Source organism: Chiloscyllium punctatum, chromosome 25 (genome assembly GCF_047496795.1).
Source record: "Chiloscyllium punctatum isolate Juve2018m chromosome 25, sChiPun1.3, whole genome shotgun sequence".
Taxonomy (NCBI): domain Eukaryota; kingdom Metazoa; phylum Chordata; class Chondrichthyes; order Orectolobiformes; family Hemiscylliidae; genus Chiloscyllium; species Chiloscyllium punctatum.
The window spans coordinates 21669678-21683613 of record NC_092763.1 but is presented as its reverse complement, the minus strand read 5'-3'; the positions used below and the strand labels follow the sequence as shown (position 1 = coordinate 21683613).

At 43.5% G+C, this 13936-nt stretch overlaps 1 protein-coding gene and 1 pseudogene across 2 annotated transcripts in view; one reads left to right on the top strand and one right to left on the bottom strand.

Annotated features, from left to right (window-relative positions):
* Window positions 1–9536, bottom strand: part of LOC140495745 (sodium- and chloride-dependent neutral and basic amino acid transporter B(0+)-like) — a 31297-nt gene extending 21761 nt beyond the window's left edge. Inside the window, exons 1-6 of one of the 2 annotated variants that reach the window (XM_072594798.1) lie at window positions 9455–9536; window positions 9043–9196; window positions 8103–8234; window positions 7383–7550; window positions 3250–3388; window positions 2323–2455 (exon numbers count right to left, since the gene is read on the bottom strand). In XM_072594798.1, coding sequence (XP_072450899.1) covers window positions 2323–2455; window positions 3250–3388; window positions 7383–7550; window positions 8103–8234; window positions 9043–9196; window positions 9455–9457 — 729 coding nt within the window. In that variant the 5' untranslated portion in view covers window positions 9458–9536. Of the gene's footprint in view, window positions 1–2322; window positions 2456–3249; window positions 3389–7382; window positions 7551–8079; window positions 8235–9042; window positions 9197–9454 lie in introns of those variants that run through there. The other variant, XM_072594799.1, reaches the window with a different exon arrangement.
* Window positions 1–13936, top strand: part of LOC140495621 (sodium- and chloride-dependent neutral and basic amino acid transporter B(0+)-like) — a 228720-nt pseudogene that overhangs the window by 73422 nt on the left and 141362 nt on the right.

The following is a 13936-nucleotide window of genomic DNA, read 5'->3' as shown; positions in this document are numbered from 1 at the left end:
CTTTCAAAAACTTGGCCTTTTTTCCCATCCTCCATCTTAAATATTCATTTCCTCTATCACTTGTGCAATGTGGCAGCTATGTATACCACCCACCAAATTCCATAGACACCACTTTCCAAATCTATGACGTCTACCATCAAGGAGGACAAAGGCAGCAAATACATGGGAACAACATCACTTGCAATTTACCCTGCAAGGCCCTCAGCATTCTGATTTGGAAATATATCACTGTTGTTTCAGTGTCGCTGGGTCAAAATCCTGGAACTCCCTCCCTAACAATATTGACGGTGTCCTGACACCAATTCGACTCCAGTAGTTCAAGGAGACAGCTCAAGGGTAAATATTAATGACCAACAAAAGATGGCATAACCAACGATGCCCAAATGGCTTGTAATAATACAATAGATATCCTTACAGTTACTTAAGCAAAACACTGTAAATGCTGAGTATTGGGAAATAAAAACAAAAGTATTGGAGGTACTCAGCAATTTGACTAATACTTGCAGAGAGAGAGAAAAACATAATTAACATTTCAGGTCATTGACCTGTCAATAGAACTGAAGAAAAATAGAACAGAGAGTAGGATATGGCCATATTGGGAGCCCATGGTTTCAGTAAAAGTTAACGATATCTGAAGTGCCGGTGTGAAAGGTTGCAACATCAGATCAATGTGACAGAGACAGAAGCAGGAATGTAGTCAAAAGGCAGCTGTGAGAGTTGTTGCTTTTGAGTGAACTTTAGCAGGCCTAGCTCCATAAATCACAGAGGGTGCAAAAGAGAAGATAAGATTCAGAATTGGACCAGGTGAAGGTTAGGAAGGTAGAAATTGGATACAAAATGAATGAAGCTTTCCAGTTCTTGCTGAGGGGAAGAGGTGACACTGAAACAGTTGTCAACGTACTGGAAAAGTAATGAAGCAGTTACCAAGGTAACAGGTACATAACTCCAGGAAATGGAAAGAGTGGTCAGAGATCACCTGACCATTAATGGAATGTACGCCTTTTCTGTTGATAAATGCCACAGTGTTGTGATATGGCCCTCTTATAGCCACATGTCGATGACACCTTGTTTCTTGGGGATGCCTGAACTCTATATTCCCGAATCCTATTGCCTGAGTGACAACACAAGCCTCATTGTTGAGGCACAGATGGCATCACTCAATGTCCTGATGTGTTTGTGGGTGCATGACATAACTATACCATACAGGGCCCCTATTGCTCCTTAGAAGTACCTAGTTGTCACAAATTATTTTCATAACTGAGCTAAGGAGGTTCTTAGCTGTGAGCACAGTCAGTGGAGGAATACCCTGCAGATAAGGACCGCACACATTCCTCTACACAGTGAGAGATGTCTCACAGCCTGGGGAGGCAATGGCTTAGTGGTATTATCACTGCAATACTAGAGACACAAGTAATGTTCTGGTTCAAATCCTACCAGAACAGATAGTGGAATTTAAAGTTAACAAATATCTGGAATTTAGAACCTAATGATGACCATGAATCCATTGTCAATTGTTTGAAAAAAACTCATTTCATTCACTAATGTCCTTTAGGGAAGGAAATCTGCCATCCTTGCCTGGTCTTGATATACATGTGACTCCAGACACACAGCAATAAAGGTTGGCTCTTAATTGCCCCCTGATCCTCACCACATCCCATGATTGTCACAAAGTGTTGGCAAATACTATCTGCCAATGTTTGTGGGTGAGGGCCCATGGATTGTGGTGTTTGATGGTGAGCAACATGGAAGCTGTGCACAGTCAGTAGTGACCTGAAGTTGCCAGGTACTCGCTCTGACTTCTAGACCAAGGATTCACAACATCTGGTTTGTTTGGTGTGTATGGTAAGATAGGAAATGGGCTATTAATCAACAATTAGTGTCATTAATAAGGCACTAAACAGTTCCCCTTACTGCCTAGTAAGAAACACACCTCAACATTCAACAAATTCATAAAAGATCAGCGAGTTGTTCCTGATGGAGATGGACCATGTCAGAATTCTGCCTTAAATCTCACCCTACGTCACGTGGCTCACACCCCAAACAGATTCCACAAACAGTAACTGCGACAAGGCTATTAACATATTTCTGCAACTTTAGCAACTACTGGAGGTGAGGTGTGTAACTTGATACTGGAATGTCAGATATGTTGTGTTATCCTCTTACAGACATTATCAGCATTTTATTGCTTTCTCCCAATGATTATTCTTCATCACCTGGGAGATAAACCAGCCCCTTCACAAGTGAATTATAAATTCTAATTTATTTGTTTCAGAAATTCATTCTTAATCACTAATTATCACTGTGTTCATCACAATCATTTACCTTTCCTGATGATTTAATTCCCTTCGATAATGCTGCCCCAACTATCAGTCGGACCAGAAGCAGACAGAGAGCTAAATACCAGACTATCTCCCCAGTCTCATCCATTGAACTGGAACGGTGTAAAACCACTTTACTGAAAGAAATGAAAACAGAGAGCATCTGTATCAGGATAAAATTCATTGTCTATATTAACGATTAGATACAAAGCACCTAAGTACTTAATGAAATAAAGATATGTAGATTTGAACATCATAAAGTTTGCCTGTAGTTTTTAAAAATTGTTCCTAAGAGGTCCGATGAGATTTGATCTTCTCTCTGACCTATCTCACTCTTCCTATTGTCTTTCAACACAGATCTTTGTTTTAACAGTGAGTGCTAATGTTGTTGACCAGAGGGGATTTGATTTGAAGGAGTTTATGGCAGAGTTTCACTGACTGCCTCACTTTGCACTGATTTTATTTAATCACTATGTCTCCCAGTGAACTTAGTTCCTTCATATTGTTCAACATGGTATCTACTTCCAGACAATTAATCTAAATGCAATTCCCAGGTTTATATGTTAAATACAAGACAATATCACAATTAAAAGCAGAGAAAGGGACATTGATCATTGATAATTTCAAACATTTAATGTTTAGGAATTCTGATGATGAATATTTTCCTTGATGAATAATTTTTTAAAACTTTTTTGTGATATAAATGTTGTCAAAGCAGGGTTTTGAAACCAGAAGCCTGTTAACTGGCAAAGGGTCGCTGCCAATGATGCCATTTTGTAACAGGTTTGTGATGTAAGTAGCCCCTCTATCAAACTCAAACAGCTTACATTTCATCAACAGGACATTCACTAAATAACCATCTAAATTCACTAAAATAACCATCTACTGCTATGCAGGTTATTGGTGCAGCTATCTGCAGCAATGTACTTACTCCCAGTATTGCTCACTCGGGCCCTGGTGAGGAATGGAGATTTCTGATCCATTTGGACAACTTTCATTGTTTGTCTGCAGCCATGTTGTATTAACGATTTCAAAATATCCATCATTCAGAGTGAGATTGCAGAGTGGGTCTGAAAAATGTGGAATGTGTTTCAGTATTACATTTAAATGTTGCGTTCCATTTCAACATAACCAGGGTCACTGTTTCACTCTGACTGAATCAGTTAATCATTTTGATTACATGGGTAAGGTTATGCGTAGATCGGAACACAGAGGTACAGTCCGTGCACTCACTCTCAGCACAGTCCAGCTCTGGTGCTCAATCTGTTTGTTCTCTTGTTTGACAAAGTCTGTCATATGAGGAATCATAAAACCAAATTAAAATTTTACAGTATAAAAAGTTTCATCAAAAGTATTCAGTAGTAGTTATTGTAGAAGACTTTAAGGATTATAATGGGCTGGATTTCCCAGGGAAGGGGAGTCTCACACACCTGGCCACACCACTCTTTTTTTTTGTCAGAATGAATGAATGGAGCTCCATATTTCTGAGCAGGAGATTCAACTCAGGACTCTCTCAGAAATATGGAAGCAAATTTTCACTCTGACAATTCTTTCACAGCACAGAGCCTGCCTGAGGAAGGCAGAACATGACCTTTTTCACAGCAGGCAGCTGCTGACTTCTGACATTTTAATGTTCACGACAGCCACTTTAACAGCTGCTGTCATTTAGTAAGTTCACAAGGTAAATGTGTGTTAGGGTGCAGGGAGGGGAAGGTACTAGACTGATAGGAGAGTGGCAGCTAAGTGGGTGATAGCAGGAGGGTGCCATGTGGATTGGAGCAGGGTGCCAGGCTGCCAGGTGGATAAGGTGACAACGAGGAGAGGTAGGGTGTCAAGTGGGTAAGGAACCATGGTGCAGGATAGCAACAGACCCTGCTAAATAATGCAGTATTTAAGGGACGTTGGGGTTAGTGGGAGAATTTGTGGAGAGGGAAGGGGGCAGTCTTGGGGGTCAGTTCCAGCAGCAGTGACATTGGGGAAAAGGGAATGGTGGGGGAGGGGTTATGGGTGATCCAACAGTAACAGTGAGTGGGAGGATGGGGCCAAGTTTGACATCATCAGAGATCAGGGGGTGATGTTAGGTCTCCAGAGGAAGTTGTGGTGGGGACTGTGGGAGGGGTGCAGGTTCTCTGGTCAGGGTTTGGATACTGTAAGGGGTCTAGGGGAGATATTGATCAGATTATGTGAGGTAAGTATGAAATAGGTTTCATCAGTTGCTCGGGCATTGAACCATGTATGTAATAATCTATCTTTTGCTGAGGAACTATTTAACATCGTTTCATTGGTCATGTCACCTTTGAGTATGTTGTAAAGCTGTTTAAATCTTGACCTCTTCATGTGGACACACTGGTTACAAAGGCCCAACAACGTCTCTTCTTCCTCAGCCAGCTGAGGAAATTCGGAATGACGGTGATTATGCTTGCCAACCTTTTTAAGTGCACCATCGAGAGCATTCTGTCTGGATGTATCACTACCTGGTATGGCAACTGTACCACTCAAGATGGGAGAAAGTTACAGAGAGTGGTGAACTCGGCCCAGACAATCACAAAGATCAACCTCCCATCTATAGAATCCATCTACCAGGCCCGCTGTCAAGGAAAGGCCACCAGCATTTTTAAAGATCAATCCCATCCTGGCAATGTTCTTCTACAACCTCTACTGTCGGGAAGAAGGTACAGAAGCCTGAACACACACAACAGCCGTTTTCAAAACAGTTTTTACCCAACTGTTGTTAGAGTACTGAATGGATTCACAAACACTTAACATTCGCGTGTACCTGCGTTTTTATTTTTGCCACTATTTACATATTATTTACTTATCTATGCTACTTAACTCTGTGATATGGCTGCATTGCTCACAAGACAAAGCGTTTCACTGTGCCTCGGTACATGTGACAATAAATTCAATTCAATTCTCTGATTCTTGAGCCTTCAGCCAATTGGAACAGTTTCTGTCTAACTATTCTGTCCAAACCCCTTCATACGTTTGAGGGGGTTTGCCAAATCTCTTCTCAACTTTTTCATCTCAAAAGAGAACTGTCACAGCTTTGTCAATCTATCTAGGCGTCTGAACCTCAATCCCTGGAATCATTCCCATCAGCCTTTTCGGACCCTCTTCTGTCCAGTGCAGTGCCCAGGACTGGACACAATAATCCAGCTGAAACTTGAGGCAGTCTTTTAAAAAAAATTCACCATAACCAATACGGTCAAGGTGATCCCTGACTGTATTGTACAGACTATGACTGTGGGTGATGTGTGACATTGAGTGATGGATGATTAAAATGACAAGAATTAATAGCAATCTCTGATGTAAATGTAGGAAAGGAAACAAACTTCAAACATTTCCCAAATTCATATAATGGGGTTTCGCCTCCCCCGTTATCAACAAATCCCTCAACTGCATCTCCTCTATTTCCCACACCTCCACCCTCGAAACCCGCTCCCCCCATACTGCAACAAGGATAGGATCCCCTGGTTCTCACATTCCACCTACAAATCTCCAAATTCAGCATATCATCCTCCGTCATTTTCACCACCTACAGTCAGATACCACCACCAAAAATATATTTCCCTTCTCACCCCTACCTGTGTTTTTCAGGGACCGTCCTCTCCATGACTCCCTCGCTAGGTCCACACTCCCCACCAAACCCCTCTCCACACCTGGCATCTTCACCAGCCGGCATAAGAGGTGCAAAAACTGCACCCACATCTCCCCCCTCACCTCCATCCAAGGTCCCAAAGGAGCATTCCAAATCTGGCAGAGATTTACTTGCATATCCTCGAACCCCATTTACTGCAGCCATTGTTCTCAATGTGATCTACTCTACATCGAAGACACCGACTGCAAACTTGTGAAAATGTTCAGGGAACACCTCTGGCCCGTATGCACCTTCCAACCTCACCTTCCTGTAGCCATCCATTTCAACTCCGCCTCCCATTCCCCAGACAACTTGTCCATTCTGGGTCTCCTCCACCATCTAAACAAGGCCACCCCCAAACTGGAGGAGGAACACCTCATTTCCGCCTCGGGAGCCCACAATGACACAGCCTCAACATTAAATTCATCAGTTTCCAAACCTTCCCTCACCCCACCCCACCCCAGATTCTAACCCTTTGACTTGGCTCCACCCTCTTGAGTTGACCTACTTGTCCATCTTCCTTCCCACCTTTCCGACTTATCACAATCATCTACTTTCGGCCAGCTGTCGCCATCCCAACTACCTATCCCCTAGCCCCACCTCCACCATTTATTTCTCAGCCCTCTGATGCTCCTCAGATGCTGCCTGACCTGCTGCGCTTTTTCCAGGGCTACATTTTATCGATTCTGACTTCTCCACTATCTCCCAACTCTATAGATAGTCAGGGAGCACCCACAGTCCCAGTCTGTGCAAAAGGAAATTTTGTTTCAAAGTTGCTTCAGAAATTTTAAATGGACTCATCTCAAGATTTCAGACTTATTCTTGCCAATTCAAACAGAAGTAATCTTTGATAACAATGTTAGATATTAGGAGTGAAACAGTGTCAGTGTGGGAGGTGAGATGAAAGTGAAAGAAACAAGGCTTTTAAATAACACAATAAAAACTGAATATGTCATAGAGTCAGATGGTATAAGAAATATATACGAGATAGTAGATGTTTGGAAAAATCCCAGAAGAGGAGAAAAAGTTGAGAAAATGATACCCGCACAAAACACAGAGATAGAGAAGAGAATCAATGTGAGCCACCGTACTGGGATGTTAGAGAGATACAGACAATGAACTTAGTCAGAAAGAACACAAGACAGACTTATTGACAAGTTGAAAGAATAAAAGATATATAAACAACTTTATCAAAGACTGACAAATTCTGATGTTTCACTATTTATTTCTGACTGACTGTCCTGTTAATCCAGTGACTCAGTGCCATGATTCCTGCTGCTGCTTTCTATCCTAGTCTTTCTGCTGTATGGTCACAACGAGGATGGTCACTGAAACTATTGTCCATCTCTCTCCCTCACTCAGACTGACAGAATGAACAATGAAACAGTCGGTGTGTACACTTTCCCCAGTAGAAGCTAACACTGTACCTTTGGGGGTCCTGCTGCATGTTTCATCTGCTCCCCACCAACTGAAGCAGTCTGCCCATGGCAGGGGCGATTGGAAGGAAGCAAACACGTAGTACAGACTGTAGCCAATGATACAGGCATATGAAATATTGGCAATTATAATCAGAAGGACCATAGCAATCCCCACACCTGAAAACATGAACAAAACAGAAGATTAGATTGTGAGCTATTGATGTGAAATAAAGTATTTGACATGGGTTTGACTGGTCATTCAATCAAATTGGATTTTCTTTCAGTGGGCACATTACAGAGCAGGGAGACTGTACTGGCTGACCACACCTTTCAGGACATGTCTGTTGTGTTTGGTCAGTATTGGCTGCTTCAACATTCAATGTCCAACAGTAGAGATTTCAAAGGCTCTTTGTATTAAACAGGAGATTTAGAATTCTATGTCTTGGTTACAAGAATGATGATCCCTGTCTTCACCTTTAGACTCCTTCTCACTAACTCTTTGGGACATCATCAACATTGTGGCTGGTAATAATCACACATTCCCAGTCTTGGTAATAAATACCATCTTCAGCACTTCATAATGTGCACGGCAGATCAGAGTGCAGACACTACATCAGCCAGTCCAGTTTAAACATCGACCAGATAAGGAAAATTTAACAATATTTGCGTAAGACTTATTGTAAGGCTTATTTAAGCTTGTTATTACCATTTTGAGAAATAAACATTAACCTTGGAATATTGGTACAGCTTTCCACACTCCAATAGGTCCGAGGCTGGCAAACTGCCCAAGGGAACATTCCAAGAAAAACATTGGAATCCCAACAAGTGCCAGGATGAGAGTGTAGGGAATAAGAAATACACCTGGAAAATAGTAGAAAGGATTTCAATGTGGATAAAATCATACGTTCAAGCTGAAACTTGATGCCTCACTGTGTTGACTGGGTTAAAATGAATCCTGAAATCTCTATGAATGCATGTTTTGTTTGTCTGTCTGTCTGCGTACCCAGCAATCTATTGAGATGGTTGACTTTCAGCTGCGCTTTTATTTTTCTACTACATACAGGAGGTTGTACTCAAATGGCCACTTTCTGAATTTTACTCTCTAAATGAATCAAATATCTTTTCCTGTCTCTTTATGTAATCATGTTATGACTTTTTTTTTTACACATTCGCTCTTGGTTTCCATCAATCCAATGGTGTGGGTTGTGAAGAGCCCTGATATGAGCAGGTTTGATGATAATGTACAAGCCTGACCCCAGGGCCTGACTGAGGAGCCTGCTATTCTGAGGATTTCACACACTGTGCAGTAAATATATCTGATGTGGATGGTTCATACATTCTATATAATATCACTTGAAAATATAAATTAATAAATGAACTATTTACTTTGGTTTATAAATAGCATCGAATTGATGCATCGCATTGCTAATTCTAAAGCATCACCTTGACACATCTCTCATATCAGAAAAAAAATTCGGCAAATTTGTTAGCTGTAGGATTGAATTCACCACTTCACATTAATTTTTTAACCCTGTATTATTTACTGTATTATTTTTAGTGCAATAAACATTTGCTATTTCCTGAATATCAACATTCTGTACAAATCAATGAATTGACCCATTTAGCTCTGTCTGCTCACTCTCCAATATTTTAAATTTGTCTACAGTACCTCCTCCATTTCTATAAGCCAGGTAAGGGAACCTCCAGATGTTGCCCAGACCAACAGCGTAACCAATCATTGAGAGCAAGTAGTCAGTCTTTGAAGACCAGTTACCCCGCTCCACATTCTCATCACCCACAGCACCATGTTCATTGGTGGTATCCTGGGAGAAAGAGTGGAAATGGCAAGCTCAGAAATTAGTCTTTCTCCAAACTGGACCTCAGCAAGATGTACTGTCACCACTCCTCACAACTACCTGTATAGGAAAACTGTGTTGTTTTCCAATTTGCAGCAATATCTTGCAGATTATAAACAGCCAGAAGTTCACAGAGAGTGTACAGTTCACAACAACCAAAATCTACAAATTAGCAGTATCTTTCATTGTCTAACACAGGTTTTACAGTTTTGTTGAAATATATACCATGTCGTCTGGACGGTTTGTCTGAATATCATTCTGTGAGAATTCAGATAAAGGCAGTCCCCTCTGGTCCACTTTCAGACATCAATGAATTATTCTTGCACTTGCACAAGAATTGGATGTAAACCTTCAGGACACTCCTTTTGGCCAAAAGTCCTTGAACATCTCATTAATTAATGATTCTTGCCCAGTCAGAAATCAGCCTTTCACAGTGTTTCACAAGGGGTGTAACTCTGTTTAAGGTGCCTGAGAAGCTCTGCTTTGTTAATCATTCAATTTCCACACTAAACATTTCTATTGAAAAGTTAAATGATTTGTTTTCAGGACATTCAGGATCAAAGTGCATAAATTTGTGTCTACTGACTTTGGACAAAGTGCTAGTTTTAAAAGGGACAGCTTCCAAGTGAATCTAAACCAATTTGGACTTCAGTCAAAGCAAAAGTATGTAAGATTTCATATAAAAATGAACTGGTCTTCTCCCATATCAAAAACATAACTGTTATTCACTGTTGCCCAAGTTCATTTTACACACTGACATTTTCATTATTTTCAAAACTGTGGGGTGGACTTTTTGTGAAATACACTTGGATTTGGGAAAAACACGATTGCCTTTCCATTGAGCTGGAAGTCCCTCCTCCATTTCTATCACCAGGCATTTTTAGCAGATCCAAGAATATAATGAACATTACTAACCCCTCCTGAGAGGTAGCTCGCATCACTGGAGAAGTGGGCATTCAGAAATTCTGGAAATTTCATGGAGGTGAATGAAATTTCCAAGCCACGCAAAATCACTTCTCCAAGTGGAGACATGAACCAAGTGTTGGAGATACAAAAATTATAAAAAAAATATACTTGTGTTGCCTTCATTAGTATTTTATCATGAGTTATACGTGCTCACTAAAGTGAAGCGGAATAGCTCCATGTGTTGGATAAGGTATTGGATATTAAATAATTTGGTTCCTACGTTGTTACCTCTGACAACCGTTCAGTCATCAATTGAAAGTCAAAAAATGTCTTCATTTGCATTGATGTAGGTTATTGATTGGACAAGGTGATATTCGGCATTGTGTCGTTACACAGGGCTAGCCAAGTGAGAGATCCAGAGCTAATTATTTGGAGACTCCCATTGCCTTCATATGTCAGTTACTGATCAGCTCATGTATCCGTTTGGCCGTATGGAAGCTTTACTAGATGCATGACCTTCAGGCTGTTTCACAAGCACCAACAGGCTTGGAAGTGCAACATTTTTTTGCTTGTCATCGAAGAGTGGGTTTGGTGGAATTGACAGATGTATGAAATTTTGAAGATAATAATGGCCTTTAAGTACTTAGTTTAGTAATAGCTGCTTACTTTTGCTGATTTGTGAGCTGCTAAAATATATAGCTTTCTATATGAATAATCAAGTGATGTGTTATTTATTTAACAGATTCTTGAGATTTTTCAATAGCATCCAATTATTGTTACTATATCCGTTGCGGACTGTTTATAAAGTGGATGCCACATGGGTGGGCTGGGTGGGGTGCACAATTACAGAGACTTTATATTAGTCGTGTTATGGACAGACTATAAGTTTACAAGCAGGCGGTGTTGGTCTGTAGTTGGTGATGGCCTGAATGCCCTTCCACATGCTCTGCGTATCGCCGCTATCCTGAAAGTAGCTGTGTATTCTCTGTGCATGCACGCTTTGCCTCTTTGATGGCCTGGGCTCAGGTTGGCCCTCGCTGTTGTTAGGGCCGCCTTGTCATCCGCTCTGAAGGCGGAACCACGGGTCCTCAGCAGCGCACCCACCTTTGCGGTCATCCTCACCTTCTGGTTGGGTGAGAAGTGATAGTTTTGGACACAGAGACAACATCAATACACTTGCTAATGTAGCAAATCACCGACACAGTGTAATCCTCTAAGTTGATGGAATTGCCATCGGTTGCTGCCTCCATGAAGAAGCACCAGTCAGTGTGCTCAAAACAGTCCTGAAGAGCAGAAATGGCTCCTGCAGGCCAGGTTTCCACCTGCTTCAGAACTGGTTTGACATGTCTGATGAGCGGTCTGTATGCTGAGATTAGCATAACAGAGATGTGGTGTGAGGGCCCAGGCTCTGCTCCTTATGCATTGGGGATGTTTGTATAAACCAGATCCAGCATGTTCCCCCCTCTCATCGCAAAGTCCACAAGCTGATGGAATTTAGGGAGCACTGCCTTGAGGTTCACATGGTTGAAATCTCCAGCAACAATAAACAGACCATAAAGATGTGCGTGCTGCAGTCTACCAGTAGCCCCATACAGTTCACCGAGTGCTGGATTTGAGTGGTGCTGGAAAAGCACCTACACTTTCCATCCACCTGGACACTCCGTACTGGCCTATTACCTGCCCTCAAACTCTTCATTTCCAACTGCCGCTGGGACATTTACCGCCTCAACCTGACTACCCCCCTCCCCCACTCCAACCTCTCGCCCTCACAATGCGCTGCCTTCCACTCTCTCTGCTCCAATCCCGACCTCACCATCAAGCCAATGGTAGTCTGGCACACTGACCTCTACACCGCTGAAGCCAGACGCCAACTCGAGGACACCTCCTCCTACCGCCCTCTCGACCATGACCCCACTCCCCATCACTAAACCATCATCTCCCAGTCCATACAGAACCTCATCACCTCAGGAGATCTCCCACCCACAGCTTCCAACCCCATAGTCCGGGAGCCCCGCACTGCCCGGGTCTACCTCCTTCCCAAGATCCACAAGTCTGACCACCCTGGCCGACCCATCGTCTCAGCATGCTCCTGCCACACTGAACGTACCTCTACCTACCTCGACACTGTCCTATTCTCCCAGTCCAGGAACTCCCCACATATGGTCGAGACACCACCCATGCCCTCCACCTCCTCCAAGCCTTCCGTTTTCCCGGCCCCCAATGCCACATCTTCACCATGGATATCCAATCCCTCCAAACCTCCATCTGCCATGACCAGGGCCTCCAAACCCTCCATTTCTTCCTCACCAGACGTCCCCAACAGTACCCTTCCACCGACACTCTCTTTCGTTTGGCCGAACTGGTCCTCACCCTTAACAATTTCTCCGTCAAATCCTCCCACTTCCTCCAGACCAAAGGGCCATGGATACCCATATGGGAAAAAGTGAGAACTGCAGATGCTGGAAACCAGAGTTGAAAAATGTGGTGCTAGAAAAACACAGCAGGCCAGGCAGCATTCGAGGAGCAGGAGAATTGACAATTCGGGCATAAGCCCTTCTTCAGGATCGATTCTCCTGCTCCTCGGATGCTCCCTGGCCTGCTGTGTTTTTCCAGCACCACATTTTTCAGCACCCGCATGGGCCCCAGCTATGCCTGTCTCTTTGTTGGCTACGTAGAACAGTCCATCTTCCGTAGTTACATCGGCACCACTCCCCACCTCTTCCTCTGCTACATTGATGGCTGCATTGGCGCCAGCTCGTGCTCCCGCGAGGAGGTTGAGCAATTCATCAATTTCATCAACACATTCCACCCTGACCTTAAATTTACCTGGACCATCTCTGACACCTCCCTCCCTTCCTGGACCTCTCCATCTCCATTAATGATAACCGACTTGACACCGACATTTTTTACCATCCCACCGACTGCCACAGCTACCTGGATTACACCTCTTCCCACCCTACCTCCTGCAAAAATGCCATCCCATATTTCTAATTCCTCCAGTTCCACCGTATCTGCTCCCAGGAGGACCAGTTCCACCACAGAACACACCAGATGGTCTCCTTCTTTAGAGACCGCAATTTCCCATCCCAGGGGGTTAAAGTTGCCCTTGAATGCATCTCATTCACATCCCGCACCTCTGCCCTCAGACCCCACCCCTCCAACCGTAACAAAGACAGAACGCCCCTGGTGCTCACGTTCCACCCTACCAACCTTCGCATAAACCAAATCATCCACCGACATTTACACCACCTCCAAACGGACCCTACCACCAGGGATATATTTCCCTCCCCACCTCTTTCCACCTTCCGCAAAGACCGTTCCCTCCATGACTACCTGGTCAGGTCCACGCCCCCCAACAACCCACCCTCCCGTCCTGGCACCTTTGCCTGCCACCACAGGAATTCCAAAACCTGCACCCCACCTCCTCCCTCACCTCCATCCAAGGCCCCAAAGGAGCCTTCCACATCCATCAAAGTTTTACCTGCACATCCACCAATATTTATTATATCCGTTGCTCCCGATGCAGTCTCCTGGCACCTCCTAGCAGAGCGCTTTAGGCGAACATCTCCGGGACACCCGCACCAATCAACCACACCATCCTGTGGCCCAACATTTCAACTTCCCCTCTTACTTAGCCGAGGAAATGGAGTCCTGGGCCTCCTTCACTGCCGCTCCCTCACCACCCGACGCCTGGAGGAAGAACACCTCATCGCCTTGGAACACTTCAACCCCAGGGCATCAATGTGACTTCATCACTTTCCTCATTTCCCCTTCCCCCACCTCACCTAGTTCCAAACTTCT